Genomic DNA, 26,414 nt, shown 5'->3' with positions numbered 1-26,414 from the left:
GCGGTGCCGGCGCAGGTCACCACCCCGCAGCAGCGCCAGGCTGACTTCACGCGTGGGTTTGGCCGCTGCGGCCACACTGAGCACGGCAACGAGACAGGCGGGGAAGGGGCACGGGCCAGCGCAGGGCCCCGGTGGCACTGTGGGGAGTATGGGACACGCACGGGGACAACGGCTTTCACATTGTCACTCAGGGCAGCAAAGCCACCGGCCATAAGAGGCAGGGGGACCGAAGGAGGTAGGGGCTTCTGCGCTGCCTGCCGAGGCATCCCCCAGCCAGCGCGGCTGCTTGTCACAGCCTCGGGGCCAGGAGCGCTGGTCCCCGGCCAGCTGTACAGGCCACGGCGCTGGAGCAGCCTGTCCCCACCGCAGTGCCCTGCCCGGCCTCCCGCGTCCCTCGGGCCTGTGGCTTTGGTCGTTGTCAGGGGTGAGAGGCACCACAGCACTCGGGGACAGCGGCCTCGGCCGTTTCGCCTCCCTCTCGGAGGACGGGTGGCTTTGGCACAGTGCTACTTTTTGGCATTCCCGGTGGGGGGACCTTGCCAAGCCTGGCTCAGAGCGGGGCTGAGCTGGGCTCCCTCCACCAATGCTCCGTCACCCCACTCCGAGCTCTCCCACCTCCAGATCCCAGAAGGAAACTTGCCCGAGGGAAGGCAGCGTGGGAGCAGGCACCGACTGCAGCACACAGTAGCAGGGCCCGATTGTCACCCTCCCAGGGGGTGACTGTCACCTCCGGGACGCCCAGCCTGGGCAGGACTGCTAGCACTGCAGGGGCCCTGTGGGCGAGACACTCAGAGGGGGGAAAGCCAGCCACAAAAAGAGCTTGTGTGCAAAGCAGGGGTTGGGCAGTGCCCGGGAGGGTCACTGCGGGAGGGCAGGGAGCCCAGGGGAGGTGGGTCCTGGCTGTTCTCTTCCTACAGCTCCACGCTCCGTGCTCCGCGTCCCGCCGAGCCTCTGCTCCGAGCTCTGGGCGGCCGCCCGAGGACAGAGAACAGCGAGGCACCGGGATTGCAACACCAGACAAGCTGCCAGTCGTAACTGGGGATCGGATCCAAACCCGGGCCTGATACAATATACAGTTAGTTACAAAATAAATCCCCTCCCACCCTTTGTAATAAAAAGAGCAGCTGACTGGACATGCATCTTTCTGGCCCTACAAAATAAGGCACCAGAGCTTAAAAATGAAACTCCAATTGTCTTTGATATAAAAGGAATTCCCACGTGTTGAAGGCAGTTGATGTCTGAGTGCATAACAGGGAGTGATCTTCACTAGCTTTGGGCTGGCCAGCCTCATGCCTGGGCCCCGGTGGCTTTCTGGATCAGGGGAATCTGTAGGAGGGGAAGAGAGAAGCTGTTAGGGCTGGAGGAGGGGGAGGCAGGGAGCTGCCTGCACTCTGCGGCCGGGCCGGGCTGGGGAAGGAGGGGCTCCCCAGGAGTCTGAAAGTTTTCAGGCAAGTCCTTGTGCCCTAAGAGCCGCAGGAATTGCCAGCTGCCGGTGCCCGGCTCACCTTTGTGAGATCCACGCCGGTGATGGCACGCACGGAGGCGGGGACCTCGGCCAGCAGACGGTTCACCTCGGACATTGTGTTGCTGCTCTCTCCGCTGAGAATAACGATCTCGTCCACTTTGGAGAGGGGAGCAGCCACTTTGGCAGCGATCTGGCGAGGCAGGGAAGGAGGGCGGGATGAGCAGAGAGCCAAGGAGCTGCTCGCCAGCCTGCTGGCCAAGCTCACGGGGCCTCTCTGTGCCCCCAGGAGACCTGGCCCAGCCTGGCAACTCGCCACCACTTGCACAAAGCTGCTCCCTCCTCACCTCGGGCAGCGCATCCAGCACCAGAGCCAGCTGGGCAGGTTCTCCATACTGCTGGAGCGCTTCAGCTTTCAGCTTCATCCTCTCAGCCTCCGCCATCCCGATGGCCTCAATCACAAAGGCCTCCGCTTCTCCGATCTTGCGAATCTTTTCTGCCTCCGCCTGAGCAATGAGGACTTGCTTCACCCTGGAAAGGGAAACCCAGCCCTCCAGCAGCCCAGATCCCTGCAGCGTACCCCGCGCTGCTTCCCTCCCTCCGTCAGCCACGTGCCTGCCCCATAGAGAGCCCGCGAGCTGGGTCTCTGCGCAGCACCCGCCGCACTCCACTTCCACCTCCCCCTGACCCAGCGTGCAGCCGGGCTCAGGGCTGGACCAGGTCACAGGCTCACTCACTTCTCGCCCTCGGCGATCTGCTGGATACGGTAGGCTTCGGCCTCGGCCGGGCGCTTCACAGTGGCTATCAGCTCCTTCTCCATCCGGATGATCTCTTTCTCTTCGACATCGATCTGCTTCTTGCGCTGCACCACCTCGATTTCAATTTCCTCCTGGCGGATCTTCTGCTGCTCCCGGGCGCTCTGGAGCTCGTAGGCCAGCTGGGCCTCCGCTGTCTGCACACGGGAGAGACGAGAAGAGGGGTCTTGGCCATGATCTCCTGTGCACAGACATAAGGACCCTTGGCAGGCCCTGAAAACAGACGTGGCTCCTACTCTCGACCAAACCTCCACCGAGAGGTGACGTCCCTATCCTCGGAGCCGCACTTGCTGTCCTTCCCTGTGTGCTCTTCCCACAGTACTTGAGCTGAACCAGCTCCGGGTTCTGCTTAGATGACCCTCCCCATCCTTCCACCTCCTCCTAGTCCCACCTAACTGTTGCAAACAGAAGAGGAATCTGCTGCAAGGAGCTCACACTGTGACATAGAAACCTGCGTTCTCCACCTCCAGCTCTCCTAACACATGCAGGAGGAGGAAGCTAGCAAGTCCCAGAGCTACCAACACCACCACAAACCAGGCAGAGAACAGAAGTAGGGTACCTCTCACCTTAATGTTGACCTCCTCAGTGAAGGCAGCTTTCTGCAATTCAAAAGCCCGTCTGGAATCTGCTATTTTGGTATCTGCCATGAACTTGACATCCAGCATTTCTTTCTTGCACTCTGCCTCCTGCAGAGAGGAAACAGACAGCAGAGCTCCAGGGTGTACAGCTGGAGCAAAACAGGCTGCTCTGGGGAAGCCCAGCACGTCTCTGGACTCACCCGAATGCCAGCATCTCGCTCGGCTTCTGCCACACCGATGTCTGCATCCCTTCGGACAGCCGCAGTCTGAGTCTTTCCCAGGGAGCTCAGGTAATCCACTTTATCATAGACATCCTGGAGAGGGAAGATCAGTCACAACCACTTGAAATGAGTGACTCCATCTTGCTCCCCTCCTGTTGGAGCTCAGAGCAACCACTCGTGCAGTTATGCCGGGGTCAGAACGAGCCATGTCAGCCTGCTGCCAAACAGAAACAGGCGTGACAGGGAGAGGCAGGCTCTCCTGACATCTTCCCTCCGGCTCCCTGGAGGCTCGGTTATCAGCAAGCTCTCTCCACGAGCCGTGTTTACAGAGGCAGCTACCGGGTGCTCTTTGCCCAGCTGCCTGGATACAGGACACGCTGTGGAAGCTGTCATGGAAACTCCCGGAGGGCTGGGGCAGGCTGTCAGCCGGAGCCTTTCAGCCAGCTGCAGCAGAGGAGCCACGGCCAGGCTCTGCTGTGCTGCTTCTACAGCGCTGCCGGCTGCCCCATAGCGCAGCGCCCTATGTCTGGGTGTACCTTGATGGTGAAGCTCAGGATCTCGATACCCATGCGACCCACATCGGGAGCTGCCACCTCCCGCACCAGCTTGGCAAACTGATCCCTGTCCTGGTAGATTTGCTCCACTGTCAGGGTACCTGCAGAGCGAAGGAAGGCGAAGCGCTTTATTTGGAACAGGTAACACACAACGGTGTGGATCTAAGCTCAGCAACGTTCTCGTTGCCCCTAATCTCTTCAGGTCTGGGCACAAGGGCGTAATCCTCTGCCCAGGCTCAACATCTCAGTCTCACAAGCGCAACCACCACGCACATGTGCTACCTGTAACCCACGGGGACTCAGACATCTGTTACTGCAGGCACTGAAAACTCATTTATCACAACACCCAGCCACACAGCAGGAGCTGCTGTAGGGGAGGAACAACCTAAGATGCCACCTCCGCAGTGAGAAGAGGAAGCACACGTTGTGGCTGCTGCGGTGGCGGCAATACTGCTGGGACCAGCCAGCAGAGAAGGGAGAAAGCTACTCAAGATGCCTTCAAGAGAGTGAGCCTCTCCGCACCTAGGATGGAGCGCAGATGCCCCTCCAGCGTCTGAAGGACAACGTTCTTCACATCCTGCACGTTCTTCCCCAAGAACTGCTCACAGGCCACAGCCAGGAGCTCCTTCTCGGTCATTATCTTCACCTAGAGACAGGAGACAAAACCAAAGGGACTGTCTGAAGAGGGACAGGCACCCAACAGCAGCAGCAGCAGCAGAAGCAGCAGTACCACCACCAGGCTGCCAGGCCCCTGTGCTACCGATGCTCCAAGGGACCACGCTGAGCTGTCACCGTGCTGAGCCAGCCCACCGGACCAGCCAGCGAGCCCCCGCTCACTGCTGCTGGGGAGAGCCCTCCGGGGCAGACACCTCTCCAAACCCCGACTGCAGCTCAGCGTGGAGAGGCGCTCCCTGCAGCCATCTATCCCACAGCAGAGGCCACTGGGTGACGTGGGGACAGAACCTGGCCCTGCAAGTCCCACCGCATGAAAACTCTACCAAAGAGCCCTGAACTACCAGTTCAGCCACTGCACCGATACCAGACCTAGGAGGAGAGGGCTTTCTATTACTAACCCTGGCCAAAAGCCATTTCGTTACCTTTCTCTTCCTCCTCCTTCACTAGAAATATCTTTTCTGACACAGGAAAGGCAGAGAACAAGGAAGGGTCTGAAATGCCCAAGGGTCTGAAATGCTTGGGAGGAGGGGCTCCATTCGGCGTTCCCTGCAAGGAGAGATGAGACGAGATGGCCGTAGCACGCTGGTTTGTCCTGCTCGTGGCTGGCAGCTCCCAGCCGCCCTTTGCGGTGACCCCAATGTGCCACGGCCAGGACCTGGTTGTCCCGCTCCGCGCGGTCAGTCTGGTAACGATCCCCAGCGGTGGGACACAGCCGCCCCAGCGCTGCTTTCACCTCTCACAGTCAGAGCCAGACATAAAAGCATCCCCAGGCCCAACAAGCCAGGGTCTTAAGATGGTCCTGCTGGTCACGGGGCTACCTTTTTAAACGCAAAGTGGGTTAAAAATCCCTACGGGGTATGTTGGGCAGGAGATGTGTGCTCATGGAGCTCTACAGGACCCAGCTATGAGGAGCTACAACCCATCAACATGACAGATCCTGGTGGCCAGGTCCAGTCTGAGGGCTCAGGAGAAGCCCGGACACAGGGACGTCTCTGTGTCTGGCAGCACCAGGGAAGGAAGCAGGGCCACACCAGCCACACAGCTCTGCTGGGACCTCTGGGCACTGAGCGGGTCCCACAGCACCCTCTCATGGAGACATCGGGGCTGGGCAGTGCCTCCTGCCCCAAGGGCCCTGGCTGGACCTGCTGCTACCTGCGATGCCAGCATGGTCCTGGCTCAGAGACCTCCAAAGCTTCAGGCATAGCAGAGGGGCCCTCCGAGGGCCCCAGAGCACACTCTCGATGGGCTCACAGCCTAGAGACCTCATCCCGACACCTACAAGACCGCTCTTCAGGGTTGAAGCGCTGGCAAAAGCAACATGACAATTTCTCGAGAAAGCCTGGTCTGATAGCCCGCGAGTCTGAAACAACCCTGCAGCCTAACCTCCGGAGCCGAACTGCAGCACCCGGCCCCGGCACTCCCAGAGAGCAGGACAACCGGGACCGGCCACCACCTTCTAAGGGGACTGGAGGTGGACCGTGTTGGACGCGGCAAGATGACCAAGACTCAGCTGCCGCAGCCCTACCCCTAGTAACGTGAAGAAACACCAACCTGGGCTGAGCCTATTGCTTCTGAACCTTTGCTTCTCAGGCTGGGTCTCCCAGTCAAAACGCCAAACTGAATCTCGGGCAAGCGTGACAATCCTCTTCTGGTTTCTCCCCAAGACCTCTGGGCTGCTTATGGGGCCAGGCCACAGCGGTTTCTTGTCCCTGCACCCCGGGCCAGCAGCGTGCACTCTCTACACAAGGGGGAGCTGGGAGAGCTGCTCATGCAGCTGCACCCGGGAGCGCGGGCCCTGCACAAGGCTCATCTCGCAGCACACGGGAGGTTTTTGCAAACACCAAAATCAATTAGACTCAGCAGCGATGTTTATGGTGTGCATCTGCCAGCAATTCCACCTCTTTAAACAATCCCCACCCTTCGGGAGCTACAGAGAGGACAGTAAGAGCACGGAGCGGGATGCTCGTTAAGAGAGTCCCTGTGGTACTTAACAGGAGCAAGGAACGATTCAGCCTCTGTGAATAAAGCCAGCCAGCAGCCTGCCCATGCCAGTAAACCCTGGACAGCCCGAACGAGCCTGGCTATCCGCTCAATATGGATGTCAACCTACAAAGCAAAGGTTGCACAAAACAAAACCGAGTTGAGCAATTTGCGCTCAGCTCGTTTCCAGTATTTCAGACAGGGCACTGCAACGCTTGGTGCTTCTTCAAATGTCGTTCACATCAGAGAGAGAGTTTAGCTGGCAGGAAATCAGAGCCTCTATAAAACAATCCCATCTGGAGGATCGATACTGCCGCACCCAGCTCCAGCCAGCTGCAATCACAGCGAGGGGTGAGCAGAGACAATCCAATTAGCTTGAGGCTCAGAAAAATGTTACGGAAGGATACGAAGCCCAGCGTGGCCCAAGGCAGCAGCATCCCAGCGCAGCCCAAGCACCCAGCCAACACAGGAAGGAGGCTACTGGTGAGTACTCATTACATCTCTCTTCAAAAAAAGAACAGCACCCTTATGCACATTAAGCACTTCTATTATTACGGCAAACGTTTTAAAAGGTGTTTCTCTAGTAATAATTTGTGTGCTTTTTTCCTTCTTTGCACAAAGTCTTAAAAGAAAAATGTTTGCCTCCAAAGTACTTCTGCAAAATGAAGGCAATCTCTGCCACGCACGTCCCCAACGGCCTCAAGCCTGCTTTCTGCATGGTAATTCCCTGCATCTCACAACCCTAAACCTTTAAAATTATTGGACAGTGAAAAAAATGAACAGCGAGAAGAGAGAATAACGTGAACGAGATGAATTGGGAGCTGCATTTTTAATCAAGGTACCTGGTGATCCAGCCTTCTGCTACCACGTGCTGCCCAACCTAGACCATTTTGCAGGCAATGGAAGGATGTTCCAAAAGTAAGTCAAAAAGGAATGCTGGCTTCACAGAAATACCTTTTCCAAATACAGAAGGAAAAACCTACAGATTTACGAAATGTGTGTGAGGAGGGACATGGATGGGTGCATGCCTTTTGCCAACCATGCAAAGACCACTGTGGTTATGTGACACATTAGCAGCTAAACGGATATATAGAACTGAAAAATTGAAAACAAGGATGCTGGTTCCCACCAGTTAGAGCCAGGACGAGCGCAAGATGCTGGCTCCTATGCTGGTGCTCTTGCACGTAGCCACGTTCCCCAACAGCAGCAGGGCGATGGATTATCCGCTGTTGAGTCACGGTCGTGCCCAGCCCTTCTGCCATGTGCGACAATCCAGAAACCGCTCCTGGCTGAATTCATATCCTCAGTTACACACAGACACAGCACGCACCTCCTCTGCAACGTCAGTTCAGAGCAAACCAATGAACCTAGGGAGGAATCCGCTGCTCTGGAAAGCACTGGGTGAAATCTGTCAAGGGTTTGGTCTTAAAAGGGCTGCAGCGGCCACGGTGCTCTGCCCTGGGGGGAGGCTTTGGACGCACGTGGGATTTTGGTCACATCACTGCGTCACTCGGCAGCTCCCCTCGCCTCCACTGCTCACCGCAGGGAACGCGGCAGTCACCTCTCCTGCAACAACAGACCTGGACGTGCCTTGGACACACACTGACCACAGCCTTGTGTGCACTCTGAGAACGCTATCTTGGTTTTATACACCCACAATGAGCTGTCAGGAGCAATTTTGAATCACAGCATCCAGCTGCCTATTTGAGGAGTCAAATTCAGTCGAAAGCTAACATTTTCTTCCCAGCATCCTCCCCAAGGCAGGACCTGGTCGCAAGGACAGACTCTATCAGGGCAGCAGACCTCGGAGTCTAAGAAATGCAGGTGTTGAAGTGTGCTATCACAAGCAGCAAGAGCTGGTTTTCACGTATAAGAAAGCTCAAGAGAATCAAAATTCAATTAAAGCCAGAAATTTTATACACAAATTTTAGTGCCTGGAGGGACCAAGTTCTTTCTTTAAGCTTTAACTCACCATGAAGAATTACAGGGTCCGTGTGCTAATACTAATAATCCAAAGCAACATAATGATCAATACCATCGCAAGAGTGAATGGCTCAGTCCTGCAGGGTCACACACAGCTCCCAGGGCACCGTGGTACATCGGTGTTTCACAAACAGATCAAGTCACCCACACACCCCTCATTTGCCACGTGGACAAATGAGACACCAGAAAAAGAGGAATGATTTTGGGGAGAGGAGGAGAGGTCACAACCCCCTTCACAACACGGGACATGCTGTAGCGTGTTTGAACCAACGAGGACAGTGTGGTTTTGTACAAGGGTTTGTTTCAGAGCAGTTGGCTTCTGTTCCTGGACAACAGTAACCTCTTAAGGGGGAAAACCAGACGTAAGTTAGAGACATGCATTCCTGAAATGATGTGTTGGAGTTACTGTACCTGTGCCACACCTGTGACAGTTAAAGCTACCCCCTCCGCCGTCTCTACGTCCTCACACCTGGGCTGTAACGTCATTATCTCTAGGGAAATCCTGCCAAAAAACGTAAAATATTTGCACGTTTCCACGTAACACACACTCAGCTCTTCCCCTTGCATCTCCTGCCCCAGGCTACCTGCTGCACTCATCACAGGTAATGTAAGACAGGTGCAGTATGCAGCCAAGGGACTGCATCTGTGACCGGAGACAGACAAGTGACTTTGGCCAAGAAATGGATTTTCAGATAACGCTTAAAGGCAATTTATCAGCAGAGAAAGGCTGGGAGCCAGACTGGAAACGATACCGTGACCCTTTCCCTTCTGCTGGGCTAGCGAGGTGGCCAGAAGCTAGCAGCTTTGGGACCCCCAAGGGCCCTCCGTCAGAGGCTCGCTGTGCCACGCTGCCCAACGCTGGGGCAGCACGTGCTCTCGCTGGCTCGTGTCACTGGTTTAAAAGCACAGCATGGACCTGGGATGCTCCTGCCCGCCCCGCACTGCCACCCCCGCGGGAGCCCTGGTGCTTGGCAAAACCCAGCACTGATGCTGCAAGAAGCAGCCCTGCCTTTGCCCTCGCTGCGTTAGCATTAACACAGACCTACCCCCTGATCTGGTTCATCTCTCCCTCTATTTTTCCTGCGTCCCGTGACCCAAAGGCAAATAGAAGTGAGTCTCCAACTCTTTAGGGCCAGGCCTGTATAGTATCAGGCACCCAGGAACAGATCCTGCAGCTCCAGAGCTTTCTCAGTTACCCAAGGTGGGCTTGAGGTACTTTGGCCAGACCCAGCAATCTGTGGGTCCTGATTTGGTAAAACAAGAGACATTCTTGGCCACGGCAGGCTCTGCTTCAGGAAGCAAAGCCTGGCTCTTGTGTCAGCCATAACAAGCCGGGAAGGTGTTGGGAGTCAGGACAGGGAGCCACAGGGCAGAGAGCTTGTGTCAGCGAACATTAGGTCAAACATCTGAACCATGAAGGGGCCGTGCTGGGCTGCTGCATGCGTGCCGAATCGCTCCAGGATTGGCTGGAGGTGCTGAAACGTACCTCTGCAAGTTCATGCCTGCCTTGGCCACTGTCCTAATTAAACTGGCAGGCAAGCTGGGAGCTGATAAAACAGATCCCACTGTCCAGGACATGCACAGGCATTTTTTGCCATATGTGTTCACAGCTTTAATCAGCTAGTGCAGGACTTTAGCCTTCTGAAGACCTAATCTATACTTTGAATTTAATTTCAATACTGTGCTGCTTCCTAGCTGGCAAGTCACAGAGATGTTTGGTAATTACTGTTACACTGATTCATAACTGCTCACGGCGCAATCGCTAGTCCTGTATGTTGAGACTAATCCAAGGTCTCTGTGCTGTACTTTCAAACGTGACAACATCCAAAATGAGCACTGTCTCCACGCGGAGGAAGAAGGGCTGAGTGGAAACCCATACGCAAAACTGCAGAGCCAGGTACAGTTGCAATTTCCCCACACGTGTACAGGTTTCCTTTTGAAATGGCACAAAACCTGCCTTCCCACCTGCTCCGAATCCTGTACAGGACCCAACCTGGCCTGCCTGTGGCTCCACACAAAAGCAGATGCCCTTCTGCTCTCCACCAAGCGCACAATGGAAACAGTGCTGTCAAGGAAAGGGTTACAGCTGGAGCAAGTGTCTGCAGCGTTATCAGAAGGAGCCAGTACAGCAATGCTGAATTTGGAATTTGCCAAGTATGCATCTGTCTGCATTACCTATAAACTGTGGAGTGCGCCCCAGGGCAAGCGCCGGAGAAGGGGAAGGAGAGGTATTGAGATTTCAACTGTCCCATTAGAAAACCATTAGTTTTTATGTTATCCTGCTGCTGCTGCTGCTGTTGCTGCTGCTCAAAACAGAGGGATAAATAGTTAGACACGATGTTAGGAAGCTGGTGGATTATTACCTGTGCAACCCCTGTTACGTACAGTGGGACCCCCTCCGACGTCTCAATATTCTCACAGCGACAGAGGATGGTCATAACCTCCAAAGACAGTCTGAGCAGCGAGGAATAAGGGTAGGACAGCAAATATACAAAGCAGTTATCAGAGAGTAAGACACTCATTGCAAAGGACAGACGAGACTTTCAGGTTTCAGCTTTTCCCTGTTCGGTTTGCCTTTTTCCCACTGCCCACTCCCAGGGCTCCGTAACACCGGACCAGACCAGCTTCCCTCGTCGCGGCAGGGAGTTTACAGCATCCAGCTGCTCCTTTTAATGAGGCTGAAGAGGCTGGGGGCTTGTCTCCACTCTGCGTCCCCTAAGTCCCTGCAGATGCAACTGAACAGTGTATCCCACCTGGACTGCCATCCTGGAGTCGGCTGGAATTCTCTGTTGGAGTAAACTTCACACATAGAAAATTCCTTTTTGTAATAATTTAGATGCTTCTATGTCAACATTTAAGAGGGGCCAGAAAAATGAAAATGCCAGGGACTTGGCTATCCACCCCTGGCTAAGGCGTTGATGAGAGAAGGTGCTTCCAAGTGCTGTCCTGAGAAGCTGTATAACACCATTTGGTTCCCCCACAGGCATGTAAGACCGAGCTGCCTCTCTCACTGCTTTTGTTTCTGACCCTTGAAGAGGGACAGGATTTTTCTTCTTTTTTTTTTCCAGTCCTCAAGGTTGCAGCAGGATAAGAGCCCAGCACCCCGCCAGCTCTAACTGTTCCTTTTGTTCCCAGGTTAGTGCTACCTGGCAGGATGCCGCTGACAGCAACACAATTGCTGCTGCCTCTCTTGCTTTCAGCACTGGCAGTTCCAGAAAAGATGTCCTAATTTCGGAGGAGGAAATCTGCCTCACTCTTCACGTTAATGCAGCAGGCTCCATCTGTGGCATGGCTTATGGTATTTGGGAAAGGCTCTGTTCTCAAAAGGAGAATTAAGCCCTATATCCCATGGCATGAACCGGGGGTATAGGTCTTAAAGTAAAATATTTGTTTGGGTGCTGGCTAAGCCCCGTTTGCTAAATAATGCACAGACCTCTATCATATGACAGCTCATTCCTGGCAAGCAGTTCTGGGCCCTGGACTCAGCCTTTGCTTAACTTAATAAGTCAGCCTCCCGAATACATCTGTTATCTCCTGCACACGGCAGGTCAAGGTCCTGCACTGCTCTCTGGGCTTCTCACACAACAAGAGGAGGAGCAGAAACCGTTTGTTCAAATCAACAGTTCTCCCAACAAGATGCCTCACAAAAATTTGGGAATGAAGCTTGTCTGGATCAAACGCAGTTCTTAAGCATTGAGCCCACAGGCCTGGCCTTTCCTTCCCCTCCTACCTCGTACGAGCATCGCTGGAGAGCCCGGGCTAAAGCAGCAGGTGTTAGCTGAGACCTCTTCATGCAGCCGGAGCACTACAGTAGGCTCTCGTAGCAATCCTGAGTACCAGCCACCTGGGAGAGGACCTGAGAGCTGTCGTGAGTCAGTTGCCAGCAGCAGCCAAGACCCCTTTGAACAAGGCAAGCTGCCTGACCCCCAGGTGAACAGCAGCTATGGTAGTGTATCATCTGCAGAGCGAGGGCAGCAACATGCTCACTTTGTCTGCTGGTGGCAACACATGAACAGGGAAAAGAGGTGGCAAGATCAGGCAGTAAGGGTTAACTACAACCTCTGGCCGTCACTCAGTGCAAAAACCCAAAAGTCACGTCTTTATCCTTTTTCCCTATTATTTTTCACACAGATGGAGGAAACCTGCATTGGTGAGCACGAGGGAGGTGTTAGGAGAGAGTAACATTCCCACAGATCCTAAAGACAAAGAGCTACGTTAGCAGGACAGCAGCACTATCACAACATGTTAGTTCAGAGACCAGCACGGTAAGAAGCAGCAAGCAAAATCTACAACTGAGGAGAGGGAGAGAAAGGAAATCCCGTGGTTTTAAATAGGAACACAGTCTGCTCCCAAGGTGACAGCAGTCAGCGTATCTTTAGAAAAAGAGACCTGAGGAGCAGGAGGGGGCACTGGCCCACTGCATGCCACAAACGTGTTTGTTACTAGGGGAGGGTCTGGGCCATACTGGGCAGAACTCAGCTCCTCTTCCGAACTCAGGGATGAGCCTGCCCGGCGGCCCCGCTGCCCAGCACCTCTGCGAGAGCCTCGTAGCTGCGGCGCGCTGCAAAGGCAGCAGAGGAGAGCAGGGCTCTCGCCTTCCCCAGCACAGGAAGAAACACACTGACCAGCCAGGCTATGGCCCTCTCAGCTTGGTGGGTTTTAGGCAACTCAAAAACAACCAAAAAGGAAAAAACAACCCAGTCTGATTGCCTTGGGTTTGAGGAACGGTGTGGACAGAGAGGCCATTTGAAAAGTACTTCAGCTGAAAGCATGGGATTTCTTTTCTTTTTTGTCTTTTGCACTATGATACCCAGCTGTCCCCACAAAACTAGTCAGCATAGAACTCCCCCATCCTGTGATTTTATTTTGCACATCATTGGTCATCATTTACTGTCAGGTAAGGCTGAAATGACAGGGTTATTTCCTGCAGGGGCCTGGACAACCTCAGCCCCATCACTCAAAGCAGCGGACGGCCAGAAGCTGTGAGGTTGTGAGTGGCCCTACATTCGCCACGCTTCAAGGCATGACACAGGGCACACGTTGCTCCTTCCAGCTACTTAGAATCATAAAGGTTGGAAAAGACCTCTAGGATCATCTAGTCCCAACCGTCAGTGCGGTCCAACCTGCAGCGCTGTACGCAAGGCAGCCTTCCTTCGAAGGACTAGGAGCTGGTCACAGCCAAAGGCAGCGGGCTGGGCTGATGCTCATCCATGATTTCATATGCAGTGCCCAGTCCCATGTTCCTAAAGATACTGCTGACAGCCCCGCTGGGATGGCTTTGCCTAACTCGTACTCCAAAATCACAAATAATGGGGGTTTCCTTACCTTTGGGTGTCAGTAATGCACCACCAAGCCCAGGCCCAGCCTCCGTATACATACTGCTTTACATCAGAGCCACAACAGCCACCTGCAGCACAGCAGAAAGCACAGAGATGTAGGGGTTACGCACACCCACGTTGCTCTCAGCCAGGGAAAAACCTGCAGACTGAGGCACGAGCAGAACAACTTCACAACAAGCCTGCCCAGCCCCTGGGTGCTGAGGAAAGGGCATCCTGGGGGGGGTCATCGGTTCCCCCAGTCCCTTGGAGCAGGGGAAGCGCTTTGGCTCGGCCACGTTACAGCGACGGGTGCTACCAAGCCAAGCTCTGCAACATGACCCAGAAGAATCCAAGCATGCTTTGCAGCGTCTGATATATAATGAACACAGAAAACTCTTTCCAAGATCCACAGCAGCCCTGGAACACCCTTCAGTCAGCCATAACACAGCCGGCCACCAGGGAACCCAACGCTCTCCTCACCTCCATGGGCTTCACATGGCAATCTCCCAAAGGCAACCTTTTTTTTGGAATTGCCTTATAAAATTGGAAAATAGTATTTGTAATAATTCAGTGTGACGAACAATAACACACAGAAAGCAACTGTATTTCAAACCAGGGTTTTATTTTAGTTTTGTTAAGCAGTTTAAGCATTTTTAGCAAACAGGATTGTTGTAAGCATGTGCTTCAGTATCTTTAATTGTGATGCACCAGCTCCATCATAGAAAGCCATGTAAGAAATCCATCTCCTTTCCCTCACCCACACTACAAACCACCCTTAAACCCATCAAAAAGCTAGCAGGTCTGTGTTGGAAAAGGGAAGAACCCTTGAGCTCCCCCAAAACATCTCCTAGTTCTGGCTCATGCGGTACCTGAGGCTTTCATGGTCCATCATAGAGATGGCTGCACCCAGAGTTCACGCAGCCTCTAGAACTCCTCTGACACATTTAAGATTTAAGACCCCAGTGAAGCCAGAAGATGCTGTCTGGATTTTCACATCTTTGATTCAAGGAATAAAAACCTGCAACCTTCCAAGAGAGCACCCTGCCAGCGACCAGCCCTAGGTTTCATGCCTGGCAAGGGAGGAGCTCTGCAGCTCCCCGGCTTGGAGCAGGGCTCGGAGCTGCCGTCTCTCAGGCAGATCAAGCCAGCAGTCCCTCCCTGGTCTGTTAGCCATAATCACACTTATTACAGCAGTGCCCGAGGGCCTCAGCAAGGCAAGCGCTGTACCAACAGAGCAAGACACAGTTTCAGCCCTGCGGGATGTATCTACGTAGGCAAGACAGAGCCAGCACAGAGGAAGAGCAGGCACGCAGGGAAAACAGCGTGGCTGCAGCGCTGTGGGAGCTTCGCACCGTGGGAAGGGAAAAGGAGAACTATGAAGCTGGCAGAGAGCGGCCACGGAAGACAGCTCTTGAAAGAGAGATGATGTTTAAGTTCGTTGCAATAGGTCAAAATGGAGAAGCAAAGGCAGCACGCATCCAGGCCAGTGTGCCGGCAGGGTCCCCTGGGCCACAGGAGCAGACTCTGTCCTCCCCATCCATCCCCGTCCTCAAGCGTTTGGCCATCTTCCGCTATCAGCTAAAGACACCACCTGCTCCACCAGCTTTCATGCAATGCCTTTTATAAACCAGCAGATCAGCCCCATCTACAATTCTTCACCCTCCGATTTCAGTAAGAAGTAAACACAAATGGGAAATGGATTTATACACTTTTTCAGGTCTCTTGTGCTCCACAGCCTAGAGGAATATTCTCCTGTCACCTCCGAGACAGCCTCTGGATAGCTTCTTCCTGTAGCTGGAAGGCTATTTTAGCCAGGCAAGGAGTTACAGAGGCTGATGATACAATATCCTGCAGCACATTAACTGCAATGCCTTTTAACATTTCTTGGAGGAGGTCAGCCCAGTTAGCTCAGCCTTTTAGCCAGGCCCTTGTTTTCCAAGAACAGGAAGGGAGGTGTTCCTGGCAGTCAGGAAAAGCAGCTCCACACAGAAAGGTATTTTATTTCACAGGGTCTATGTGGTCTTTACTGAACCTCTGGTAATCATTTCATAATAACGTTCTGAGAAAACTCTGCACCCTAAACCCACCGTTGTTACAAGAATGTGCCTCTCCACACAGATGTTTCTTCTCTTCTGCAGGCAATGCAAGGAAATACCTTACTCATTATCACACCCAAAGTGAGCCCCATGTTTGCTTCCCAGCGCTACACAACATTGCTGCACAGCACAGTTTACTAAGCTAGATTACATGTCAAAAAATGTTCAAAGCATAAGAAAAAACAGGGAAAACGAACACATTAAACAGGAGTGGGATGCCAGCTGGTTGCTTTCATGCAAGCCGGACGTCTGAGCGCAGCAGAGCTCCGTCCTGGTAACACAAGTCAGATGAGCTGAACGCTCATTTTCCATTGCAGTCCCGCAGCCTCTTTCCCAAGTCTCAGAGAACAAGTGAAAAAGAAACCAACAAAGCGAAATCTTTGCAAGGCTAAAGAATAAACCCTCTTGCACAATGAGATTTGGCAGAGAAATTGCCTTTTCCAGCTATAATACGCCCACTGTTCTAGCAGCCTGGGTCTCACAGCCGCTTGGCCATCGCTTCCACAAACATCTACCGTGCCTCTTCCGGGGCAGTGTATGGCAGCCAGGCGCGCTACAAACAGAGGATTCATAGCCGGGAAGCTGCCGTCCAGCTTGGCCTCTTCCCAAACAAAGGGGTCCCATGTTCAAGCAAGAATTCCCAGAGCCAGGAGAAAGCACGTCGTCTTTTTTTTTTTTTTTTTTTTTTTTTTAATGAAATGACATTAATCGCTTGGAAGTTTGTAGATAAATGGAGCTCTCAGCAGATGCAGGAAGCTGCTGCCCTGACGGACAGCACGCAAGGAAGAACAGCAGCCCCAACAGTTACGGGGACACAGGGCTCAAAACATCAAAGCCGGGACAATTTGAGGTTGTGAACAAGCTCTGTGTTGTTTGCTTCCCAAGGTAACTCGAGGCAATGAGGCGGTATTCTGGCAGGAATCAGTGAGCATTCAGAAATCAGGTTGTGGTAAACCAGCTGCTACGATAACTCGATAACTATATTCCTTCCCAGAGACTGTTGCAGGCTGAACACAAGAACAGAGCAGTCACTGCTGCCTTCACCTGCATAGAAAGAGCTGCACCTTCACGTCTCGGTTCAGGGCAATCTGGTGCTGGAGTTTCCTCCTCCAGAAGGACCCATCGCCCAAGTTGGGAATAAACAGCTCGGTCCAGTCAGACAGAAGCTGGGTTTGTTAGAAAAACAGCCCCGTGCTGAGAAATGTCATGGGGTGCTAGCAAGCGAGTGCAGAAAGACAAGGAAAAACTTGATAATTGAAAACAGTTACTGACTTAATGGAGAGGAGAGAAAAAGGCAAAGGCATACAGAAAGAAACTCACGTAATAAAGCAGGGTCTAGACTAAAGTCAGTGTCTGGGTTCTTAGGCCCTACTGTGCATATAAATTAGGCTTTGTCCACATGCAGAAATGGCACAAGGTTAACAGAAATTAATTTTAAAAGATGGCAGGGTTCTGAGTTGAATCCATAAAATCCTTTGATGGTCACTACAGCAGATGAAAGCAGATTATGCTGGCTAGCTTCTTTTGGATGTAATCTGTATCAAAATGACTCATTCTAAGCTATGAGTATCAATGCTACAGAGCGAGCTAAAACCACACATTTAGTTTAAGTCATCTTGTAAACAGAGACCCAGAGAAGACAAACCACAATGAAGTTACACAACAAAACTACTACACAACAGAGATACTACCCCAGAATTCCCCTTGGAAGGCAAAAGGAAAGCCCTGGGGCTATTCTGTCCACCTCTTTCTCCTGCTATGCTTTCTGAAGAGTAATTTGCAAGTCTTGGAGATTTAACAAGCACCTGACTAGGGAAAGCTTGAGCCCCACCACCTGCAAAAAGCTGACGAACTACCTCCCGAGAAGGAAACATCACAGAGGAGCTGCATCAGTTGCCTTTTGTGCAAGCGGTGAATAGCCGTATTGAGCACCGGCAATCTCATGCTACAATCTTGAGACAAGCTGCGATGCTGCACTCTGGACAGCAACCACTGAGCATCACAAGCAGCATGAAATCGAGCGCGGGGAAAGATTTTGAAAATGAAGAACCTGACTTTGCAGGAGCACTCAGTTAAACCTGGCAGATGACAATCAGTGCCACTGGACGTCTTCCGTATGGCTTGCCTGGTGCGAGAGGTAGAATACCTGGATCTCAATCCTGGGGAACCATTTTGAACTCTGGCTCCAAAGGCACGAATGCAGACAAGGGCAAAACCTCACGTGAAACCCAGCTGAAGCTGCCTACTCCTTCCCACAAACTCACATTGCTTTTGAGGCTGAAGAACTGGAATTGCAGCTAGCCAGCGTCACATAGGCCTGTAGGTGGAAGTGGAGGGACAACCCCGATGCCATCAGCCCCACCACGAGCGTTAGGTCTCAGAAGGCTCTCGCTGCTCCCCATGTCTTTCTGCAGGACACGGCCTGGACCTTCTCCTCCTGTTCCGTTTTCATGCAATCGACTGCTCTCACCTAAGTGTAGTTCTCTGCACTTCTTCTTATTGAACTGCATCGTATTTCTTTCAGACCATTTGGTCAATCTGTTGAGTTCGTTTTGATTCTAATGCAGCTCTTCAAAGCTCTCGAATCCATTCCCAGCTCAGTACCATCTGCAAATTCAATAAGCACATTCTCGATTCCATTATCCAAGCCAAAACAAGGAATTTACTTGATAAATCCTTTCAGCTGAACAGTGAGCCACTGTCAAGCTCCCTGGCAAGGGTTTTCCAGGCGGTTTCATATTAATTTTATAGTATCCGAGAAACCAGTTCCTCCTCGCACTGTGGACTGCGGACTGCAAGACTTCTCTTGCAGGAAGGGCTTGCAGAGCCTCCAGAAGCCTTTATTTCAGGCTTTCAAAGCTTAGAGAAGTACTATAAAAACAGCACAGTCACATTGGCTCAAAAATCATGACCAGTTCCTCTTGCAGGAAAAAGAAGGATGCAGTAACAGGATGCAAGAGCTTAGAGCAGCTCTGGAAGGGTTAACTACCCAACTGCTGGGGTGCGGCAGGAAATGTTTACTCAAAACTAGAATTAACTGCTAGCTCTTCTTTTACTTCGAAAGAGATCAAGGAGCCCCAAAGGGTGCTGTACTAAAGTTTGAGAAACTGAGCTGGATGGTATTTCTCAAGCTGAATTCTGAGAAATCGTAAGAGTATAAGAAGCCTTGGTAAAGGCAAGGAGTACACTACCTGCTGCTTCTCCTCATCCCCCGCAGTGCTAACCCACCTGAGCGGGAAGTCAGATTAGCTGGGCACGGCTCCTACTCGGCAAATACACGTTGGTCGTTTTCTTCTAGGTGTTTATGAGCAACATATCTATTTCAGTATTCTCCTATAAAGCTAGGTTGACTAGGCTGCAACTCCCCTGACTTTTTTTCCTCCTTTCACATCCTGAACTTTTGCTGAAACAGCAGTTTGTGCTGACCCTGAAACACGGTGGGCTGTGCCAGCCTTCCCCTGTCACATATCTCCAGGTGCTCACGTTGAAGCTGCTGGACCATTGCTGCGTGGTGCCACCCTGCAGCCCTCGTCAGCCTGAAGGAACATGCCCCAACTATAGAGATTCGGGCAACACCATGTACTTATGGGAACTGTAGGATGAGCAGGGCTATTAGAAATTACATCTCCTTATTATGAGACCCTGCAGAAATATTATAGCATTGTATTTCAAAAATAGCAGATTGATCCTTAGCCACAAAAGCTGCATTCAACCAGAGTGTAACCCAAAACCAGCATTACGCATCTGAGACAACCTATTTAGCTGGTGGGAACATTCGGATATCAGGATGAACAGGTACTTTGTGTATCTCCCTGAAAACTCAACTGGCTCCAGCTGCGCTTGGAGAGGACTCAGTGATGGGCCACAGGCACCTGTCAAAGCCTCCTCACAGCTTGCACCAAACCTCATCAGGAGGCTCCCAGCACCGCTACACTCCATCAGAGTTAGACCCGCATTCCAGAGACACCACCATTGCCTCCGTAGGGCTTTGTGGAGCATTCTTACAAAGCCTGGGCTCTACATTTCACTGACAGATTGGCTAACCGAGTACAGTTTCTTAGAAGGAGATGGGTGTTGCTCAACAGGGGAAGGACACGAGTGCCAGCAGAGTGCTGACCCATGCCCGGGAAGCAGCTTCCCAAATAAGGCTACGAAGCTCCTGCGCACACACAGATGTTCCCAAGGCACAGCCGGCTGCTCCTTGAGCACTGGAGGAACTCAAGTGTCTCACAAGGAAGTGAAAAGAAAGAACACCACTCCTCAGCAAAACCCCACAAGCCAGGGGAGGCATGTGACCCAAACTTCCTTCAAGGGGCACAGGCTAAATTTACAACAAAGAAAACTTTCCAATCAGCTTCATGATTTGGAGGCGCCTTCCCGCAAAGTGAAGTCTTTCAAATAACAATTATAAGGCAATTCAAGACTGCAAGCCAAAAGCCTACTTTTAATATTATTTGCTGTTGGTTTATTCTTCCTTTCCCCCTCTCTCCCCAAATCCAACCTAATATCACGCAAATAAATGCTGGCCCCCAAGGTCCTCTCTGCTTTTCCCTGGAGAGATATGGCTCGAGTTCCTGGAACTACAAGTGCTTGTAGTTACACGCCTCCCACTAACGCCCTGGCGTTCACTCTGCACATAAGCATGGAGAAGCTGCAGGGCTCTGCAAGAACTCCCACAACCTCTCAGGCTGCTGCTGAAGCTCAGAAACTATGCTCTCAGGAGACAGCAAGCATTTGCAGACCACGTTGGGCCGTGACAGAGGAAACCCACGTCTGGTGGCAGCGCCGAACCCAATTCTGACTCGCAGAGCCTGGCGTGATTTGCACTCCCTTCCCAGAACACGGCTGTACATCAAGGAGTGTCCTCGGCTCGCTGCTCCCGGCTGCGGGAAAGCGTAACGCTTGGAACGGCAAGCAGATGCCACAAATTCCTGCTGGCTCATCCTGCAAGCCACGTTTCATAAACTTCAGAGCTGAACACAAACGAAACCAAGCTTTTAAGACCAAAGGGCATCCCGGCACACCTGGAGCATGGCTTCCCGATTCCTCCTGCCGGATGTGGCATTTCACCAAGCGGCGCTGATTTTGACGGGGGTCTCTTTGGAGGGAAGCGCAGCATCGGCTCTAGATCCCAACTGGGAACTGCAGAGATGTGGAGAAGACCAGGAAAACTGCAAGAAATACTGCTGCTCCAGGCAGCTGGTGGGTGCAGTCTGTAACTCCTTAGAAGCAGCCGCCACAGCGGGCGTATTTGTTTCCAAAACTGCAGCCTGCTTCTGGCATCTCCTCAGTAATTCCCGTAACAGGTCTGTTATCCAAGAGAGATGAACTGATAACAGACCGGCCAGAAGCAAGCGCCACAGCCCGATGGAGGCTTTGGCTCCAAAAACAACAACGTAGTTTCACACGCATGGCAGAGCTGTGATTGTAGCACATCCTACGCGTTCACACGCATTTTCTGCCAGGTGAGTTTAGGTCTGAGCATCACAGCACCTGCCACAAAACTAGTCCAGCGTTGACAGAAAGGATGGAACATGGTTGAGGGCACACAAAGTGACAAACATCTGTATCTAACCTGGTTATCACCTTGCACATGGCCCCAGCCTGTCACACAGAGTGAAGCGTCCAGCCCTTACAGCAAGCCGTTACATCACCTAATGGTAATTAAGTCCTGTCTGCATGCAGCCTGGTCTACGCCAAAGTGCACTCTGGAGCTTCGGCAGAGTATTGAAGCAGCTACAGGTTGAATCAGACACAGGGGATTTCACTTCTGGTTTATTTAACCCTAACCTAAGCAGCCAGCTCACTTGATGATAACATTACACGTATCTGACAGGCATCGACTGCGTCCAAGTGTCAGCACCGCCTGACCAGGTGACCTGCTAGTAAGGAAGCAGCAGTGGGATACGATGGGTGAGAAGGGCACCCAGGGACAGGCCCGTGGTGCCCTGCCCCAGGCTGCCCTCTCTACCCCAGTGGGATGCTCACACCCGGCTCCCCCTCCCCAGGAAAGCCAACCTGCCCCCCAGGAACAGGACGGCTTCTTGGCAACCCAAGCCAAAGGCCGTTGGCAGCGGCCCAGAGCCCGGCAGCCTTGCCGGTGCCACTGCCTGACATCATCCGAAAGCAGCAGCAGCATCGGGGTGTGCTGCCGGCACCGCAACCTCGCCCACCGCTCTCTGCGCTGCAGGGACCCCACGCCGGAGACCCGGGGTCCACGCGGCAGGGAGCCACCCGCCGCCCCAGGGTACCCGCTTGGCAGGGACACCCCCAGCACCCCAGTGCCTGCCCGCAGCAGGACACCCCCCGAACACGCTGCAAGGTTCCCTCATGACAGGGACCCCCTTGGTGCCCCCTCAAGGAAGGGCCTCCCCCCACAACATCCCAGTGCTCCTTCAGGGGATCCCCTCCCAAATCACTGGGCACCCTGCAGCAGGTACCCCCAAACACACACCCCAGATCCCACACTCCCCCCAGGCAGGGCCCCCCATTCCCCACCACCTCCCAGGGTCCCCCCAAGACAGGGCCCCTCCCCAGTGCCCCTCCATGACAGGGACACGCACCCAGGGACCCCTCCCAGGGTTCTCCCATCGCAGGGTCCCCCCTCAGTGCCCCAAAGCCCCCCCTGAGGACAGGGGACCCCCCCCAACACCAGATCCCATGACAGGGACCCCCCAACCCCCGAAGCTCCCCTCACAGCCAGGACCCCCCACTTCCCACCGGGGCCCCCTCCTGACAGACCCCATTACAAGGCCCCCCCCCTCCCTCCCAATCCCCTCAGGGTCCCCCCCAGCCCGGGCGAGGCTCCGGCCGTACCTGACACCACCAGCGCCTCGTTGGGCCCCACCGTGTGGCAGTTCCCCATCGTGCCCCCGCCGCCGCCGCCGCCCACCCCGCGCCCGCCGCCACCGCCTCGCCGCCCGCTCCCACAAGCCCCCGCGCCGCCCCGCCCCGCCCCCGCCGCCGTGCGTGGCGGGCGCGACCCGCGGGCGCAGCCATGTTGGGAAGGTCAGAGCGGAGCCGCGCCGCACCCCGGGGGCGGGGCTGAGCCGCCGCCGCCGCCATGTTGGGTGCCGCGTGTCTGCGCCCGCGCGCGCGCGGTAACATGGGGCGCGCGCGTGCGCACTGCCGCGCGTGCACGGGCGTGCAAGACAGGGCGTGTGTGTGCATGGGTGTGCAAGGCAGGGCGTGTGTGTGCTGCGGTGTGTGCATGGGTGTGCAAGGCAGGGCGTGTGTGTGCATGAGCGTGCAAGGCAGGGCGTGTGTGCTGCAGTGTGTGCATGGGCGTGCAAGGCAGGGCATGCACACTGCAGTGTGTGCATGGGCGTGCAAGGCAGGGCATGTGTGTGCTGCAGTGTGTGCACGGGCGTGCAAGGCAGGGCATGCACACTGCAGTGTGTGCATGGGCGTGCAAGGCAGGGCATGTGTGTGCTGCAGTGTGTGCACGGGCGTGCAAGGCAAGGTGTGTGCACTGCGGTGCAGGGGGCTGTGCGCACGCACCTGCAAGGCGGGGCTTCTGCGCTGCAGCGTGTGCAAGGCGGGGTGTGTGTGCGTGCTGCAGCGCGTGCGTGCACGTGCAAGGCAGGGCGTGCTGTGCCGCAGCGTGTGCGTGCCTTTGCAAGGCAGGGCGGCAGCTTTGCTGCACGTGTAAGGCGGGGCGCACCGCATCGCTTGCGCACGCGCGCGCGCAGGGGACGGCAGGCGCGCGCGCCCGTCGCGCGGGGGACGCCGCGGCCCGCGGGACCCAGCCGTGCTGGAGCAGGAAGCCGAGCCTGCCGCGCAAACACGGCCCCTGCCGCCTCCCAAATCCGGGGCTGCCCCCGCTCGGCCGCCGGGGCCCCGCACGGGCCGCGCTCTGCCTCCTCGGGCAGCTCCGCTGCGCGCCCGTCCCGACCCGCGGCCGCGCAGGAGCTGACGGCGGCCTCCTCCTTTTCGTCGCCGTCGCTTTTATTGTCCGAAATCGGTGGGGGCTGGCGAGGGGCTCCCCCCCGTCCCCCCCAGCCCCACCAGCCTCTCGCTGGCCTCCCAGAGCGCCCGGGCCAGCCGGTCGTCGCGGGCCGGCGGCCACGGCTCCTGCAGGCGGCAGTCGGCGAAGTAGCGGCCGCTGAAGCGCTCGAGGCCTTCCTGCGTGGCACAGTGCAGGGAGGTCCGGGCGCCCTCGGCTGCGTCGCGGAAGAAGAGCCAGACCAGCGGCAGGAAGAGCGGCTTCAGCCAGAGCGGCGTGTGGCGGAAGAGCTCCGTGTTGACGAACCCTGGGGCGAGGGGAAGCGGCCGTGTCGCAGCCCGGCTCCCGGCGGGGAAGGGCCCGTGCGGGAGCCGGTTGCTCTGCTGCGAGAAATGGAAGTGGCCGCGCCAGGGCGGCCTTTGCACAGGCAGCTCTGCTGTGGCCTTCCTGGGGGGCAAGGGTGCACCGTGCAAAGGGATGCTTTGTGCAAAGGGACACACCGTGCAAAGGGAAGCTTTGTGCAAAGGGATGCTTTGTGCAAAGGGATGCTTTGTGCAAAGGGACACACCGTGCAAAGGGATGCTTTGTGCAAAGGGACGCACCGTGCAAAGGGATGCTTTGTGCAAAGGGACGCACCGTGCAAAGGGAAGCTTCATGCAAAGGGCGCACTGTGCAAAAAGTGCACCGTGCAAAGGGAGACTGTGCAAAGGTTGCACCATGCGAAGGGATACTCCGTGCAAACGGATGCTCCGTGCAAAGGAATGCTCTGTGCAAAGGGAGACGCCATGCAAAGGACGCTCCGTGCGAGGGGATGTTCCACGTGCAGGAATTCTCTGTGCAAAGGCTGCACCGTGCAAAAAGCGTGCCGTGCAGCCTGCCGCTGCTCCACGCAGAGCTCGCGCCACGCAGAGGACGCCCCGCGCAAAGGGACGCCCCACGCAAAGCACACCTCACGCGAATGCTGACGGCGAGCCCGCCCCGTCCCACCGTCTCCAGCTCCGGGCCGCAGAGCCGGGTCCCTACCTGGGTGCACGGCGTAGCACGTCACCTGGGTGCCCTGCAGGCGCGTGGCCAGCTCGCGGGCGTGCAGCACGTTGGCCAGCTTGCTGTCGCAGTAGTCCTGGAAGGTCGATAGCGGGCCGGGGGGCGGGCGGCCCAGGGCGTCGGGGTGCAGGCGGCCGGCGCAGTGGGCGCGGGAGGCGACGATGACCACGCGGCTGGGCGCGCAGCTCTGCAGCCGCTCCAGCAGCAGCTGGGTGAGCAGGAAATGGCCCAGGTGGTTCACCTGGAAGGAGAGGCTGAAGCCGTCCTCCGTCGTGCCCCCGGCGCTCACCCCTGCAAAGGAGACGCTGCAGCCCACGGTGGGTGCCCCGGGGGCGCAGGGGGGATGGGGCGGGGGTCCCGGCGCTCACCCGCGTTGTTGATGAGGAGGTGCAGGTGGGGCTCCTGGCGCAGGAAGGCGCTGGCGAAGGCTCGCACCGAGCGCAGGCTGGCCAGGTCCAGCTGCATGAACCGCACCTCCGCGTTCCCCGTCTCCTGCGGGCACAGCGCGGCCTGGGGCAGGGCCGGGGTGGGGGAGAGCCGGGGTGGGGGCACCCTGCCCGGGGTGGGGGCTGGGGGGGGGGGTGCTGTGGGGGCTGGATCTGGCCCAGGGTGAGGGGGGCTGCAGGGTGCCCTGGGGCTGCGCTGTGTTAGGGGTGGGCGGGGGTGCCCCGTGCCTGGGCTGGGGGTGCCCGTGCAGCCCCCGCGGTGCAGGGTGCCCATCCCCGGGGGTGCTCTGGGGTGTCCCGAGGGTCTCCCGAAGGGGCCCCTGGGGTGCTTGGGGATGTCCCATGGGGGTGTCCTGGGCTGCGCCATGGGGGTCTCCCGGAGGTATTCATGGGGGTGTCCTGGGGGTGCCCTTGCGATGTCCAGAGGTGTCCCATGGGGGCGTCTCGGGGTGCCCCTGGGGTGCGGGGGGGTGCAATGGGGGTTTCCTGGGGGTGCCCATGCAGTGTCCAGGGGTGTCCCTGGGGTGCTGGGGGGTGCTATGAGGGTTTCCTGGGGGTGCCCATAGGGGTGTCCCGGGGCCACCCATGCGATGTCCAGGGGTGTCCCTGGGGTGCAGGGGGCTGCTATGGGGGTTTCCTGGGGGTGCCCATGCAGTGTCCAGGGGTGTCCCATGGGGTGTCTCAGGGGTGCCCCTGGGGTGCGGGGGGCTGCTATGGGGGTTTCCTGGGGGTGCCCATGGGGGTGTCCTGGGGGTGCCCATGCAGTGTCCAGGGGTATCCAATGGGAGTGCCCGGGGGTGTCCCGGGGGTCCCCGAGGGTTCCCGGGGATGTCCCACGGGGGTGCCCCGGGGGGTGCCGGTGCCGCGGCGCTCACCGTGCGGATGCGGCGGGCGGCGGCCTCCCCCCGCGGGACGCTGCGGGCCGCCAGCACGACGCGGGCCCCGCAGCGGGCCAGCTCCAGCGCCGTGGCCGCCCCGATGCCGCCGCTTCCCCCTGCGGAGCGGAGCAGAGCCGAGCCCGCAGCGGTGAGCGCGGGGCCGGGCCCTACCGTACCCTACCGGGGCCGTTCCGTACCGGGGCCGGGCCCGGCGCTCACCCGTGACGATGGCGGTGCGGCCGCCCAGGGCGGTGCGGGCGCGGGGCGGCGGGAGGCGGCGCAGGCCGTGGCGGAGCAGCGTGTAGAGGGCCAGCAGCAGCCCGGCGCCCAGCAGCGCCCACCCCATCCCGGCACCGGCACCGGCACCGGCACCGGCGCCTCCCCGCGCCGCCCCGCCCCGGCAGCCGGCCCCCGCCTCC

At 56.1% G+C, this 26,414-nt stretch overlaps 1 protein-coding gene across 7 annotated transcripts; it reads right to left on the bottom strand.

The window, feature by feature from the left end:
* Positions 1-267: 267 nt before the first annotated feature.
* On the bottom strand, positions 268-26,375 carry FLOT2 (flotillin 2). Of its 7 annotated transcripts, none has more exons than XM_075518311.1 (14): positions 26,215-26,375; positions 25,993-26,111; positions 25,040-25,163; positions 24,651-24,962; positions 13,594-13,675; positions 10,632-10,722; positions 4,153-4,276; positions 3,613-3,731; positions 3,056-3,169; positions 2,844-2,963; positions 2,200-2,414; positions 1,810-1,993; positions 1,506-1,655; positions 268-1,326 (listed from the first exon to the last, which is right to left on the bottom strand). In XM_075518311.1, exons 1-14 carry the CDS (start codon positions 26,339-26,341, stop codon positions 1,288-1,290), a joined length of 1,920 nt encoding a protein of 639 aa, XP_075374426.1. In that variant the 5' UTR covers positions 26,342-26,375; the 3' UTR covers positions 268-1,287. The 7 variants fall into 7 exon arrangements, with proteins under 7 accessions (XP_075374426.1, XP_075374425.1, XP_075374427.1 ...); XM_075518310.1 differs by lacking the exon at positions 10,632-10,722 and adding an exon at positions 8,680-8,770 and having other exon boundaries at positions 26,215-26,374; XM_075518312.1 differs by lacking the exons at positions 10,632-10,722; positions 25,993-26,111 and adding an exon at positions 8,680-8,770 and having other exon boundaries at positions 24,651-24,925; positions 26,215-26,374.
* Positions 26,376-26,414: the final 39 nt, after the last annotated feature.

Source organism: Mycteria americana, chromosome 15 (genome assembly GCF_035582795.1).
Source record: "Mycteria americana isolate JAX WOST 10 ecotype Jacksonville Zoo and Gardens chromosome 15, USCA_MyAme_1.0, whole genome shotgun sequence".
Lineage (NCBI taxonomy): Eukaryota > Metazoa > Chordata > Aves > Ciconiiformes > Ciconiidae > Mycteria > Mycteria americana.
Note: the sequence above shows the minus strand (reverse complement) of the source record. Positions and strands in the feature narration are given on the sequence as shown.